Source organism: Panthera uncia (assembly GCF_023721935.1).
Source record: "Panthera uncia isolate 11264 chromosome C1 unlocalized genomic scaffold, Puncia_PCG_1.0 HiC_scaffold_3, whole genome shotgun sequence".
In the NCBI taxonomy this organism is placed as follows: Eukaryota; Metazoa; Chordata; class Mammalia; order Carnivora; family Felidae; genus Panthera; species Panthera uncia.
The window spans coordinates 301,939-317,933 of NW_026057584.1; the positions used below are offsets into that span (position 1 = coordinate 301,939).

Sequence of the window (15,995 nt, forward strand, 5' to 3'; positions counted from 1 at the left end):
AAAAAAAAAAAAAAAAAAAAAAAAAAAAAAAAAAAAAAAAAAAAAAACAGTTCATGTGTTACGTAGGCTAGTGGGTGTTGCTAATATTTAACACGCCCAACGCAGTGGTTTACCCACAGGACACCTGGTGCCGTGCGAGTGTATAAAAGCTTCATGTAAGTCCTGTGCTGGTGCCGTATTCAGATCGGCTGCTTAATTAGGTTGAATGTGACCCCAGGCACGCCCAGATGACCCCGCTTCTGAATCTGCCGCCGGCCTTCTCCGAGGTCAGTGGTATGGACACCGTCTGCTCTTGGGAAGGACCCGGTAGAGGTGCTGTGTGTGGAGTGTTCGGGGGCCACCCTCCTTCCCGATAGGCAGGCACGTGGAGCTGTTCTGCCAGCCCCACGTGCATCAGCGGCTGTTTTCTCCCCCAGGACCAACGACACAGGCGTGCTGTCCCACAAGGAGCACCTGCCCGTGACGCGCATCGTGGTCACAGACGCAGCCCGCCCGGGCTCCGCGGCGGCCTACAAACTGGGGCCTCTGCTGTGCCAGGGGGACCGTGAGTAACGGCCACCGGCCTCCTTCCGGGGAGTGGCTGGTCTGTGAGAGGCAAGGGGGCCGCGCGTGCTGATGAAGGTGAAATTACGTCCCTTGTAAAACTCAGGAGAGGGGTCAGGGCTGCTTTGCTCTTGCTTGACGCCTGGTGTGAACCATTGCCGTGAAACGCACGGCGTTCAGAGCGGCTAAATGCTCCGAGGGAAGGTTCTAGAGAACCGCAGTTCAGGATCACTCATGAGACAGTCGGGAATGTTTTCTCTCCCTTCCATTTCTCAGGGTTTTAGTCTGGGTGCAGGGAGGGAAGACAGCCGTCGTGTCTGAGCCCCGCGGCCGTGGGGACAGCTGCTGGACGTCAAAGGGAGTCAGCTCAGGGGCTCGGGGCTTCCGAACAGCCTCTTGAGAGCTGTTGTGCCTTCGCCGGTGGTGCTTCTCAACCTCTGCTAATTGGTCTCGATTTCGTCAGCCTTGGGGAGAAATACATCCTGTGCCCCAGCTGCGTCACACCATCTGTACTCAGAGTCCGCATGCAAACCCCGCACCTGCGGGGAGAGGTGGTCCTCCTGTTCCGATGATCCGAGCAGCAAACCGTCTTAAAATCTTCGACACTGGCATTCTGTGACCCATTTTATTCAACTATCTTTTTCAGATAATTTTTCCATTACAATTTTAAATGTAATCCAAGCATCTGCCTTCGGGGTACCACCAGAGACGTGCAGTCGGGAAACCCTGTCCTCAGCGTCCCGTGGTCTGCGAAGCCATTCCTGAGCCCCCGGAATTGGCTCCCCGGTCCGTCTGCGGGGCTGGGACAGCTGCGTGGGAATCGTGGCTACAGAGGGCGCGTTAACATTTAAGGCGTGCAGAGCCATAAACTACCCCGTGGCAGAGGACAGGCTCGCAGGACAGAGAGAGGAATTCACTAATCTCTCCTCCATCAGCACCGCTATATCAAAACCATTTCGGATGCAGGTGGATTGGTCCCATTTTCAAGAATCCTGGATGACAGCCTTTACGGGTCTCCGTGGTGGTGGTCCCACCCAGGGTCTGGTCACGTCCACCACTTCCAAATGCTTACAGCAGCCGACTGCCTCGCTTTCTGCCGGATTCTTTTCTCTGATTTCCCTGGCCTCCTCGATGTTCCTTGCCCACTCGCATTTGCTCCACAAATAACGTGTGCAGAATTATGGAACTGCCATTGTGAAAAGGGTTGTGATGGCCTGGAGGTTGAGGCCATGTGAACACGTGGGTCCAGACGTCTGTGAGGCCAACACAGAGAGGTGAGAGGGGGGCCTCGGCCCTGCTCACACAGTGTCCGTTGGGGAGGCTGGCCGCTGCCCACAGGAGTCGTCTGAGGACAGGACCCTCGGGTGTGTGTCCAGAGGGAAGGGAAGAGGCCAAGGACGGAGCCCCGGGGTGCACAGGTCGGGGGGGTGGGGCAGTCGGCGATTCTGGACAGACAGCGCCTGACAGGAGGAAACCGGGAAGCCGGGCCGTGTGCAGGGAGGGGGCAGCCGGCGTGGGAAGGTGAGAGTGGCTGTCGGACTCCGTTAGCGTCGCGACCTCCGTGCCCCAGCCCCTCACGGCAGACGGCGGGTGGGTGCACAAGACGAGGGAACGTCACCCAGTGTTGGACCTTACGCTCTGTCTTGCACCCAGTCTGAGATGGGAAGGCCGGCAAACCCTGGGGTCCAGAGTCCTTCCTCCTTGGACCTGCTGGCCCCAGCTGGCACCGGAATAAACAGCGGGAGTAAGAAAGGTGCGGCAGGTAACAAAAGTACCTGCGTGTGTCTTTGGAGTATCGGTAATCCTGGCAGCGCCTGGAGTTGCACACAAACCCAGGAGCCAGCGTGGGCGCTGGAGCCCGAAGAACACATCTTCTCTGAGGCGGCTTCCGAGTCTGCCTGGCACGTGGATTACCTTTCGTGTGCTGTCACTTGTATCCCGCGTGTGTGTCTCCACAGGGTTTTCCTACGCAGACGTGTGAACAGCTTTGCTCTCTTCCAGCTGGTCTACGAGCCGACAACGGTAATCAAATCGAGCCACTTTTATTCTTATTCTCCTTTATATCCGATCCCAGTTGTGATTTTCCAAAACATTTGAAAACATTACAAATTTCAGAAGAGGAGCCACTAAGTGGAAGGTCAGTTCTCAAAGCTGAAGTTATAACGACCATAACGTCTTTTTAAGAAGCTGTGCTCACCCGTTTCTTAACTGACCCGAAAGATGAATTTGACTAGAAAAATAGTTCTCATCTTAGCAATTTCAAAATGTATACTTCCAGTTTTAAGAAGGATAGTTTTCATTTTTGTGTATCTTTGATTTTATAAGTAAATATCTTAGTTTTAACATGGTCTCTGTTCCTTTTCGTGTAATAATTAGTTATTGGGATAATTTATTAACGGGTCAAATAAAAGCTCGGAAAAGAAAACATTTGTGAAATCACCATTAATATCATCAGGCTAGCAAAGTTAATTTCCCTAAATAAGCAGTGTCTGTGTGTCGACTTCTCTCATATATGAATCCATACATGTAATATGTGCACAATATATACATACTGTATATGCCTACGCTACACACAACATGCATACCGAGTATTAAATTGTACTTATATAGTTTGTGTATATAAAATATACATGAAATTACATCTGTTTCTTATGGAAGTAACTGCCTGGATTCTACAACCGTTCTGTACCACACAGGCTCACACACACCCGTGCACACAAGAAATAAAGGTTGCCTTCAAGCAGCCTGTTATCAAATCCCTACCTTTAAGGTTCACTCGATAACGTGACAGTTTCCCGGACGGATAGAATTTCTGTCCTCCCACCGAACCCCCAGAGCACGGCATGTGCGGGTCATTTTCTGCAGAGCTCACGCCTCCCACCCGGGAGTTCCTAAGCCCATCTCAGCACAGGAAAACCGGGGGCACAGAGGACCCAGGCCCCTGAGGGCACAGGAGACCGCAGCGGGCGGGTTACCCCAGCCAGGTCCACCAATAAGGGCCCGGTGACCACAGTGTCAACATTTGTTGGAAGGCTTTAACCATGTGGAAGATGACCCTAGGCTCGATCATTATAGATGACCCTACAGACTTGATCATTTGGCTGTGTGCAGCCAAAAACATCCTTGCCCACTAGTTTGAGCCAGTCCCCAAGGCTGCTCTTGGATTTACTTAGAAAATCGAAATGAAACAAGAGATAGAACTCTTTTAAAGCTGCTTTCTCTAATTTGGGGTTTTAAGGCAAACATTCTGATGACCAGTGACCATGTTCGGGAGGGGTCCCTTGTGTTTTCTTTAGGGGCGTCCTAATTCCAGTTTCTTTTCAGAGTTCAACTAGAACAGCATGTGGTCCTGCCCCACGTGGCTGCAGGGACTCCAGGGACCAGTGGTCATCTGGCACCTCCTCCTTCATGGAGCAGACTAGGACCCGGCCAGGGAAGAGCTGTGCAGAGAAACATACTTCCGTCCTCAACTAATTATGCTCTGGAGAAACATAAAACATCTTCAAAATGCGTCTCCACTGAAAACCCACTGACAACCCACTGTTGTCTGCATGTGAGTCCCAGGAAAACCTGAGAATCGACTCGTTGATTTGCACGCCCACCGAAGGCTGCAAAGCCGACCAGCACAGCAGGAGATGAGGCGAACTGTGCACACGCAGCCAGGAGGCGAGCCGGGCCCATGTTTGTCCTCCGGACACGGGGTGGAGAGGCGTTTGGGGTGGCTGTTTTCTGACCCCGTGTGTGAACTCATTCTTCAGGAAAAGCGATTCGGATGTGAGGCTGAATCACGCGCTGTGAAGAATGTGGCCTCTCAGAGCCCGGACGCAGGGTCGTCGCCGGCCCAGGCTGCGCCACAGCCAACCTTGGGTCTGCGTGGAGGCTGGGGACACTCAAACACTGCAGGGAAGTGCAGAGAAGCCCCAGGGGTCGCTCCAAGTCACGACGCGTCATGTGATCATGCCTCTTCCCAAGTGCTTTCTGTTGAAGTGCTAATCCTGGGAAGGTGCTTTTTGTCCGTGGGACACCTTTAAGATGTTTTAAGCTATTTATTTTTCATCGAATTTGAGCGAAAGGAGATCACGTGGCAGAAGCCAGTGTGAGGGGGGTGGTCACTTCCCCCACTGCATCAGGGCTCAGGTCAAAGTGTGTGTCGGTGACAGCATGGCCAGGGGGTGTCCGCTCTGGGGAAGGGGCCAGGCAAGGGGGGTCTTTGACCATCTGGGTCCTCGCGGTCATGACAACATCTCGGGATTTCTGTGGGATTGTTGTTAAGTTCAGTTATATACGTGCTTAACATTTCAAACGATGAGCAGATTCAGGTTCTGACTGTAAAGTGTGCAGGGTGTTGTCAGCGCGATCTGCCTGGATACAGGGGAGACCTTCCACGCGGCGATGTGACAACGGACACGATTCACACGCTACTCTGTCGTGCACCATGAAGGGTTAGGGTCTTCACGAACCCCACTCTCACCGAGCTTGCCGTTCAGACGTCCTGTGGGCAAGTTCCGAGCGGCAGCAACAACCAAGGTGGCTTTGGAGGACACGGCTCCTCTGTGTGACCCTCCCCTTCTGTCTCCACCAGGGTCCTTCTGGAATTCAGCTTCCTTCCACACGGAAACTTCGTACCTTCACTTCCCCACTTTCCACGCAGAGCTCAGCGCCGACGTGTCCTTCTTTTTCAAGACGAGAGCTTCATCTGGGGTGTTCTTAGAGAACCTGGGGATCACAGACTTCATCAGCCTGGAGCTACGCTGTAAGTTTCCAGAACATTCCGTGGGTCCATCAGCCCCAGCCAGTGATTCACGTCTAGTCCTGCGGCAGAACTCATGAGACTGACAGTCTCTGATAGCCCGTGGGAAGGACCTGTCTTCAGAGGTCTGGAGTAAGAACCCTTTGTCTGGGCGTAGACAGGGTTTGGATTCAGCTAGGTCCCCACAGAGTGTTCACTGGACCCCCAAACAGCCTGCAACAGATAACCCCTGACCCACAGCTTGCTTATGTGATAAACTGGGTGAGGGTCTGGGCTAAGTTCTACACGGGGTCCGGGTGTTTTTTATAGTTTTTCTGCACGTGTAATTAGGGTTTCAATCCAGTGCAAATCAAAGCAAATAGCACATTCTAAGCTTAATTTTTTATATCGTTATTTTCCCAAATACAAGATACCTATGCCCCCTGGTCTACCTGGAAAAGTAATTTCCTGCCCCATGTCCCTCCGCTGGGTGGGGGTGGGGGCCCTGTGTCCCCGAGTCCCCGCGGCCTGTCTGGGACACGGTCCCCTGTGTCATGCCTCCAGCCCCGATGGAGGTGGCCTTCTCCTTCGACGTGGGGAATGGGCCCTGTGAGGTCACCGTGCAGGCGCCAGCCCCCCTCAATGACGGCAGGTGGCACCTGGTCCGCGCGGAGAGGAACACGAAGGAGGCGTGGCTCCAGGTGGACCAGCTCCCTCCCGGGACTCACACGGCCCCTGAGGACGGACACCTGCGTCTTCAGCTCAACAGCCAGCTGTTTGTGGGTGAGTGCCGCCCGGGGTCCTGCCTGAAGCCCTGCCCTGCCCCCGGGTGCTTCCTGGGGCCAGGCCCTGCCCCCGGGTGCATGCGGTGGGCCGAGGTGGCCCCGTCAGGCACCTGTGGGCTCCAGGTGCGGGGCAGGTGGTTGGTGCTGGACCCTAACCTCCGGACAAAGGCACGGCCACCGTGGACGGGGGAGCCTGCACACTGCAGGGAGGGTCAGGGCCCCAGACATGCCCCAGCCAGGCTCCCAGGGACACTGCCCAGCGGCAGGTGGACATCGGCGGTCCCCATTCGCTGGGGGCTGCAGTCCTTGCTTCTCAGTGCAGCGCCCCCACCCCCGGGCGCCCCAGAAACCGCTACAGAGAGACCAGGAGGGGCAGCCAGGCCGCATCTTCACACACACACCCCCACCTCCACCCCTCCTCCCCGGCCCCCCAACCCTGGCTCCCCTGTTGGCTGTTGCAGCCCAGGCCCTGGTTGATTGGGTTTCGGGTTTGGCCGTGTTGTTCACAAATGGCCTCATTGTGTTTGTGGGACGGGTCAGGTGAGGGATTAGCCCTCCCGGGGCCACTCCATGCACTTCAAATAAAGAAGATGCTCTTTATCGCAAATGCCAATGAATGGAAAAGAATCACCAACTATTAACAAAATATGAAACAGGCCTGGGTTTGAACTGTCGAGGGGTCCCTGCCCACCTCCTACAGGCCTCACAGGCTCCTCCCAGAGGGTGAGGCTTACCCCGACATTTTACAAACACAATTTTCAGTATTTTGTTATTTTTTTTGCTCTTTTCTACTATTTTATGGAGATATATATTTATTGACATTTCTGCTCCTAAGACACTGTACTAAACACCTTAACAGTGATCACATGGCCAGACCTGAATAATGTACATAAAGATGTTTCTTCGAGTGAATATAAATACGACATGAAATCCCTCTAACATCACGGGGTAATTTCACTTCTTACTCCGTGTCTGTGATGACCGAATGTCTGTGAACCTCACTTTCACATCCCAGTTTTCAAACAGGATTAGTTGATCCTAAATTCTGGAATCATTTATTTGTGTGTTAATGCGAAATCTCAGATAAGATTCTACATCAGTGTCTGCCCAGAACTCAGCAGTGCAATTGTGGGGTGATTTTAAAGAATTCAAAACATCAGAAATACCCTAAAGACTGAAAAATGGACCAGATGGGAATTATCTTCAGCTCTTTGTGTAAAATCTTCCTGTCTTTCCCACAGCATCTGCTGTGGTCCTGCTGAGAACTGGTTTCAGGTAGAGCAAGCCTGCAGGGCCAGCGGCACTGTGGGGACAGGCCAGCCCCAACGGCCAATGCACGGATGTACTTTCCTAGGCAAACGGGAGCTGTTCTCCACATGGAGCCAGTTCCTTCAACCTGACGTCCCCACGTGTGGTCAAGCCCAGGACGGGAAGCCTTTGTGGGCATGTGGGCATGGCTCCGTGCTATGTCCGGATGTTTCTCTGCACCCTTTGATTTGGTTCCCGCCGCACCGGGCAGCTGTTGTGTGTACAGGCATTTGGAGACCTCCATGTGTACAGAGTCCCTTGGTGACGTGCAACCTCACGTCTGTGGCCCGATTCGTCAATGCAAATAATTACAGGCGTTGATCATGGGAGATAGGCACAATGGGCCCTTTTGAAAAGGCTGTTTTTCTTTCCTTTTAATGTTTATTTATTTTGAGAGAGAGAGACAGAGAGTGGGAGAAGGGCAAGGAGAGGTAGAGAATCCCAAGCAGGCTCTGTGCTGTAGGCACAGATCCCAATGTGGGGCTTGAACCCATGAACCATGAGATCATGACCTGAGCTGAAACCAGGAGTCAGAGGCTCAACTGACTAAACCACCCAGGTGCCCCAGAAAGGTTGCTTTTCTCAAAATGCAATTTATTTCTCAATTGTGAAATAAGAGAAACTTGATCTTGATTTCAGAACTCATTTTTTTAACTACTTCAATCAGAAAAATAAAAGATGGGCTGCAATGTAAATAAAATCTCAGGATTTCTGGAATAATCTAACAGAGGGATTTAATTTCTAGCTGGATGATTTACCAAACCTCCCCAAATATTCCAACTTTTGACTTTGTTCACCCATTTGAAATGTTGTCTATCTTTAGTGAAATTTATATTTTCTTCATAAATTCTTAATAATGAAAATAAGATCAAATATCCAGCCGCATCATGTCCAGTTTCTCAGATCCATCTGTCCTTTCAATTCCAAGCAGCTGTTGAGGAAGCCAGTGTCCACAGATCACCTTTGCTTGATCTCTGGGCATTATCCATGCAGAATCCCCAGAGGACCAGTGGAGGGGGAAGGTGGGCTCAGTTGGTCACTCACAACCTATCTTAACCCTCTTCTTAGAGAGAACCACTTTCCCACAAAGAGTCTCTAACCAAGCTAATAAATCAATAAGATATAAACCAAAATATCAACTTGGTAAGTTATACTTACAACAGGACCACTGAACAAGCCACAGTATCACCAACTGTAGATCAACACATTCTTCCCCATAGGTGCATTAATAAAATAAGTCATAACGTTTGCCTGGAATTAGAGCTGAGTAGTCATAGAACATAATCATTTATTCATTATCACTTATTAAGTGCCGAGGGCTGAGCTGTGGTGTTGAATGCGGTTTCCAGTTGAGAACAGAGGTGCCCACATGGCTGACTGGGAAGAGGTGGTTGTCTGGTCTCAGCCTCCACCTCAGAGCTCCCACTGAGCAGGGGCACCACCTTATCTTCCCATCAGGAGAGTGCACAGGCTCTTGCAGCCCCCACCCAGCCCTGCCTTCCTTGCTGGGTGCCACCCTGTGCAGGAAATTAGATGCCTTGTTCTGGACCTCAGGCTAGTGCAGCAAGTGAAGGCAGAGCTCTTACTTGAAATGGTTCCCATGAGACGTGTTGTAGAGTGTTGGACACCGTCCCTCTGCCAAGTGATGAGCATGACCTGAGTGATAAATATCTCTCAAGCTCTATCTATAAGATAGGTTTTTAGTAAATATGCCTAAGGGAATTCTAGTTTTGTTTATTTGTAACTTGTAGGGTAACAACTCATGGTGCTTTTGTGTGTCAGCCTGCCGATTCTGAGAAGAAAGTTACTGGTTTGTATCGAGTCTTCCTCTGTGGATGCGACATCCACATGGGGTTGTTAAGATTACACTGAGTGTTCAGAACTGCTATTTCTTTATTTTTGTAATGACCGTTTTCATCCAGAGACTGCATGGAAGAAAGGTCTCTATAAGAAAAAGTTGGAGGAAAAAGTTAATGGCTTTCCCATACCGCAGTCCATAGCAATTTGGACCCTATTCTCTTGAAAACAGATCTATCAGAGCATATCCTAAATCATTCAGAAAAATTCAGGTTTTATACAAAGTTGTTAAATTGGAATATAAATATGAAACAGGGAGATTCAGGCTCTTGCATAAGATAAAGTCACTTGAGATGAGGTCTCTAACGCTTCCATCGAAACAAATAGCAGTCATGTTCATATAAATGCTAATTTTATTTAAATTATATTCTACATTTTATTATTCCTGTGTATCAAGGCCCATGGTGTTCTGGTATTACATTTTAGAAGATTATTTGCTGGCGTCTCTCCAAAGACAGTGTACCGGGCCAACGTGAAGACCAGAGTGCTTTCTCCTGTGAAGGTGGCCAGGGGAAATACGACCAAAATTAGTAACTGAAACACCCACTGTGCCTCCGTCTCTACCCGTTCTGGACGGTTTCTGTTGCAGAGCCCTAAGCTGAGCAGAGAACTCTGTGGCCAATACACAACACGTTCCTACCCAATAAGGTCTCGGTGACTCTTGAGGAAACACGACGGCAGTTCAAACACACTCCACCTGTGCAGCATGCGGCTTCCGCCTCGCAGGCCCGAGAGCACGTCCGCCCACTACTGAGCATCCTGTTAATGGAATCAAGTAGTCAGAATTCCTTTGTCTTGATTTGTTCAACACGTTTGTGAAATTTATCCTCGTTACTGCACGCACCACTATTTTTTCAAGTTGCTGTCTCTGTTCATTAACCCGACACATGACGGCTCGCCACCTGCCTTCCTCGGAGGGACCCCGGACCGCCTCAGCTCTGCACGGTCACAGCAGAGCCACTGGGCGTTTCTGTGCACGTCCGTGTGGCCACGAGCACCCGCTCTCCTGGACACAGCTAAATCTTCACTTCACTTCACGAGAAATCACCAGCCAGTTTTCCAAGGTGGTTTTCCACCTTCCTGCCCCAGAAATGGGAGAGATTCACTGACTCTGTCTTGTTGTCAGTGTGTGGGTGCATGACGGCCGCGCCGTATGCCTAACTCATCCTCCCTGACCGCAGTGAGGTTGACACACTCTGGATGATCATTCCTGGCGTGAACACCTTCCCAGTGAAGTGCCTATTGAAGTTTTCTCTCCCTTCTTTTCTTACACTGAAACCTTAGATTGCGAGTAACTCGTTCTGCAAGTGTTCGCAAGACCAAAAAACATTCCAAATAAATTTTAACTTGATAAATTGTCACAGGCTATGAGTCTGGAGTTCTCTCTTGTCCAGCAAGAGAGCAGAAGCAGAAATGAAAACAAGAGAGGCTAATGCCTATGGGGAGACAAAAGCCCTGAGTCAGGGTCCTTTCTCCATATTTATTAGGATCCTGAAGGCTTATATATGTGGTGGCTGTGCAGAAAGAAACAATGGAACAGTAATCATTAACTCGTGTGTGAGAGAAAAAGGGTTTCAAAGGTATATGGTGTCCGAGGTTAGAGTAAAGACAAGTCAACATCTCTGCACCAAGCAGATGGCCCTTTCCTGCAGGCACAGTAGCTGTTCATCTAAGTTTTCTGCAGACTAAGACAAATGGAGCTATCCTGAGAATGATGTTACTCAAGATTCCATTAAGACCTGTATATATTAGCTGTCTTTGGATGCTTTCGCCCTGTGGAAGCGGCTTTCTGCTCTGTGCTTTGTTAACTCATTGGTGTAAGCGTAGAGAATTCTTAAACTTATTTCTCACAATAAATGAGCTATGTCTTGCGATAGGAGTTGTACCGACACCCACCGTTCCGTGATCACAACTGAGCCAAATGATTCTTGAAATTCGCTTTGATATATGAGTGCTTTGGATTACAAGCATATTTCCTGGAAGGAATTATGCTCACAAACCAAGGTTTTATGGTATTTTATTTTAGAGAGAGAGGGAGAGAGCATGTGAGTGGGGGAGGGGCAGAGAGAGAGAGAGAGGGAGAGGGAGAGGGAGAGGGAGAGAGAGAGGGAGAGGGAGAGGGAGAGGGAGAGAGAATCTTAAGCAGGCTCCACACTGAGCTTGGTCGATCCCACGACCCTGGGAACATGACCTGAGCTGAAATCTAAGAGTCAGATGCTCAACCGACAGAGCCACCCAGGCGCCCTTGCCCTTTTTTAATTGACCTGTCTGCCTTATTATTATTGATTTGTAGAAACGTTATATATTCTGGACATTAGTCCTTTATTGAATACATGAATCACAATTGTTAATACCAGTCTGAGGCTTGCTTTTAGCTTTTTGCCAATGTTTTGGGATGAGCAGAAGTTTCAGTATCGGTTAAACTTTGGATTAAAAACCTTCAAGCTTGGGGTGCCTGGGTGGTTTAGTCGGTCAAGCATCCATCTCTGGGTTTTGGCTCAGGTCATGATCTCGATGTTCATGGGTTCGAGCCCCAAGTCGGGCTCTGCACTGACAGCACAGAGCCTACTTGGGATTCTCTCTCACTTCCTCTGTCTCTGTCCCTCCCCTGCTCGTGCTCTCTCCCTCTCAAAATAAATAAATAAATAAACTTAAAAAAAAAAAAAAAAAAAGACCTTCAAGCCTAATTCATCAAAGATTTCTTTTACAAATTGCGACCCTTGAGTCTTATCTGAGAAATCTACGTCTGTCCAGGTTTGGAAGAAATTCTTCAATATTTTCTTTTAGAAATTTTGTAATTTTATTTCTTAGCTGTTACTTTTAGGCATATGATCTATCTAAAAATATTTTTATATATGTGTGAGACAGGATTTAACATTTAATTTTTTATATCACTTTTTGGAGTATTATTGATATGTAAAAAGATGTACATATTTAATGGATACCAACTGGAGAGGTTTTGTTTTTGTTTTTTTGTTTTTTTCTGTTTGTGTGCCTTACCCTATGGGGTGGGGGCTGGTGACATGATGTCAGTGTCTCACGGTGACCACGCTGGAAGGTCTCACTGCTTCAGATTCCATAGTGTGGCTTACTGTCCTGGAGCTCATAGTTAATGCCAAGGAAATAATTCAAGAGTAATGAACGATACCAGTCTCATATTTATTTTGATGTTAGATGTTATCATTGCTTTATGCATACCTTTTTCTGGAATGGATTTTTTTAACATTTAATTTTAATTTTAAAAAACGTTCCTGGTGACATTTTTACCACTTTACTGAGATACAATTGATGTATAACTTTGTATTAGTCCAAGGTGCACAACATACTGAAATACGTGTATACTGCAGAAAGACCACAGTGAATCCAGCTGCCCCCCCCACCGCACGTGGTTACAGTCTTTTTCTTATAATGAGACTTCTGAAGACCTACTTTCTTTTTTTTTTTCCAATATATGAAATTTATTGTCAAATTGGTTTCCATACAACACCCAGTGCTCGTCCCAAAAGGTGCCCTCCTCGATACCCATCACCCACCCTCCCCTCCCTCCCACCCCCCATCAACCCTCAGTTTGTTCTCAGCTTTTAAGAGTCTCTTATGCTTTGGCTCTCTTCCACTCTAACCTCTTTTTTTCCTTCCCCTCCCCCATGGGTTTCTGTTAAGTTTCTCAGGATCCACATAAGAGTGAAACAATATGGTATCTGTCTTTCTCTGTATGGCTTATTTCATTTAGCATCACACTCTCCAGTTCCATCCACGTTGCTACAAAGGGCCACATTTCGTTCTTTCTCATTGCCACGTAGTACTCCGTTGTGTATATAAACCACAATTTCTGTATCCATTCATCAGTTGATGGACATTTAGGCTCTTTCCATAATTTGGCTGTTGTTGAGAGTGCTGCTATAAACATTGGGGTACAAGTGCCCCTATGCATCAGTACTCCTGTATCCCTTGAGTAAATTCCTAGCAGTGCTATTGCTGGGTCATAGGGTAGGTCTATTTTTAATTTTCTGAGGAACCTCCACACTGCTTTCCAGAGCGGCTGCACCAATTTGCATTCCCACCAACAGTGCAAGAGGGTTCCCATTTCTCCACATCCTCGCCAGCATCTATAGTCTCCTGATTTGTTCATTTTGGCCACTCTGACTGGTGTGAGGTGATATCTGAGTGTGGTTTTGATTTGTATTTCCCTGATGAGGAGCGACATTGAGCATCTTTTTGTGTGCCTGTTGGCCATCTGGATGTCTTCTTTAGAGAAGTGTCTATTCATGTTTTCTGCCCATTTCTTCACTGGGTTACTTGTTTTTCGGGTGTGGAGTTTGGTGAGCTCTTTAAAGATTTTGGATACTAGCCCTTTGTCCGATATGTCATTTGCAAACATCTTTTCCCATTCCGTTGGTTGCCTTTTAGTTTTGTTGGTTGTTTCCTTTGCTGTGCAGAAGCTTTTTATCTTCATAAGGTCCCAGTAATTCATTTTTGCTTTTAATTCCCTTGCATTTGGGGATGTGTCGAGTAAGAGATTGCTACTGCTGAGGTGAAGACCTACTTTCTTAGCGACCTCCACATATACAACATGGTGTTCACACCGCGTACATAATATAATATTTATAATATATAATTGTTATAGTATATACATTATATATATCATTATATATAATGACATATATAATAATAATTAATTCTTATTATTACTATTACGGTAACAACCCTTACCATAAGATCTAACCTCTTAAAAATTTTAAGTGTACAAAGCAGTGTTGTTAGCTGTAGGCGCTACGCTGTATAGAGATCCCTCGGATGTATTCATCTTTCGTCACTGAAACTTTGTACCCTTTGACCATCACCTCCCCCTCTCCTCCTCCCCCCAGGCTCCGAAAGCCACCATTCAACTCTCTGTTGCCAGGAGTTTGACTACTTTAGATTCCATATACGAATGAGATGAGACAGTATTTGTTTTTCTCATTTTGTATTTCATTTAGTAGTATGTCCTCCAGACCCACCCATGTCATTGCAAATGACAGAATTTCTTTCTTTTTTAGGGCATTGTAATATGCCACATTTTTATGTATAGTGTGAGGTATTCATTTGCCGATGTGCATTTCAGTTCTTTTCCCATTTGGGCTTCTGTAAATAACACTGAAATAAACACGGGGGTGCAGATGTCTCTTCAAGACAATGACTTCAATTCTTTTGGACATAGGCCCAGAAGAGTAGTTGCTGGGTCGTAGGGTAGTTCTATTTGTAATTTTTTGAGGAACCTCCATACTGTTTTCTACAGTGGCTGCACCAGCTCGCATTCCCACCAAGAGTGCACAAGGGTTCCCTCTTCTCCACATCCTCACCAACATTTGTTATCTCTTGTCCTTTCAGTAATACCCATCCCAACAGGTGGGAGGTGATGTCACATTGTGGTTTTGACTAGCGTTTCTCTAATAATGAGTGATGTTGAGCACCTTTTAAAATATCTGTTGGCATCTGTATGCCTTCTTTGGAGAAATGTCTATTCAGAGCCTTTGCCTGTTATAGATTCGGGTGATTTGGTATTTTGTGATTAAGCTGTAGGGGTTCCTTATATATTTTGCATACTAATACCTTATCATATATATTTTACAAATATTTTCTCCCATTCTTCAAGTTGCTTTTTCGTTTTGTTGACTCTTTCCTTTGCTGTGCGAAAGGTTTTTAGTTTTATTCTTTTTCTTTGATGTTTATGTTTTGGTGTCATGTAAAAAAATCATTAGGAGTTTTATATTCTCAGGTATAACATTTAAGTCTTCAATTCATTTTGAGTTGATTTTTGTTTATGATGTAAGATAAGAGTCCAGCTACATTTTTTTTTTTTTGTGGATGTCCAGTTTCCCAGGACCATTCATTAAAGAGACTATCCACCCTTTCCTCATTTTGTATTCTTGATGCCTTATCGAAGATATTTGACTGTATATGATTTGTGTGAGTTTAATTCTGGACTCCTTATTCTGCTCCATTAGCCATTTTACTTCTTTTTATGCCAATACCATACTGCTTCGATTACCAAGACTTTTTAATATGATGTGAAATCAGGAAGTATGATCCTTCCAGCTTTGTTCTTCTTGTTAAAGATTGCCATGGCCATTTGAAGTCTTTTGTGGTATATACGAATTTTAGGATTCTTTTCTGTCTCTGGGAAAATGCCATTTGGATTTTGGAAGAGATTGGTCAAATCTGTATATTGCTTTGGGTAGTATGGGTATTTTAACAATTCTCCCAATCCGTGAACATGGACTATCACCCCATTTAACTGTGTCATCCTCAATTTCTTTCATCAGTGTGTTAGGGTTTTCAGTGTACAGATCTTTTACTTCCTTGATTAAATTCATTCCTGAGTATTTTATTATTTTTGATGTTATTGTAAATGGGAATGTTTTCTCAATTTTTTCCCCTATAGTTCACGGTTAAAATATAGAAACACACCAATTTTTAAATGTTGATCTGTATCCTACAGCTTACCTGAATTCACTTATGAGTTCTGCAAGTTTTGGTGGAATCCTTGGGGTTTTACATATAAGATCATGTCATCTGCAAACAGAGACAAATTTAATTCTTCACTTCCTATTGAGATGCCTTTTGTTTCTTTATCTTGCCCATTGCTCTAGGACCGGAGCTCAATGCTGGCTAGAAGAGGTCAGGGTGGGCATCTTGTCTGCTTCTCATCTCAGCAGAAACGCTTTCAGCTTCTCATCACTGCATGTGGGGTCATCTGTAGGGTTGACCTATGTAGGTTTTATTATGTTGAGACA

General features: G+C 46.9%; 1 protein-coding gene across 1 annotated transcript in view; it reads left to right on the forward strand.

The window, feature by feature from the left end:
* Positions 1-15,995, forward strand: part of LOC125910904 (contactin-associated protein-like 4) — a 132,926-nt gene that overhangs the window by 95,764 nt on the left and 21,167 nt on the right. The window contains exons 15-17 of the mRNA XM_049614444.1: positions 417-544; positions 5,126-5,296; positions 5,837-6,055. Coding sequence (XP_049470401.1) covers positions 417-544; positions 5,126-5,296; positions 5,837-6,055 — 518 coding nt within the window. The remainder of the gene's footprint in view (positions 1-416; positions 545-5,125; positions 5,297-5,836; positions 6,056-15,995) is intronic.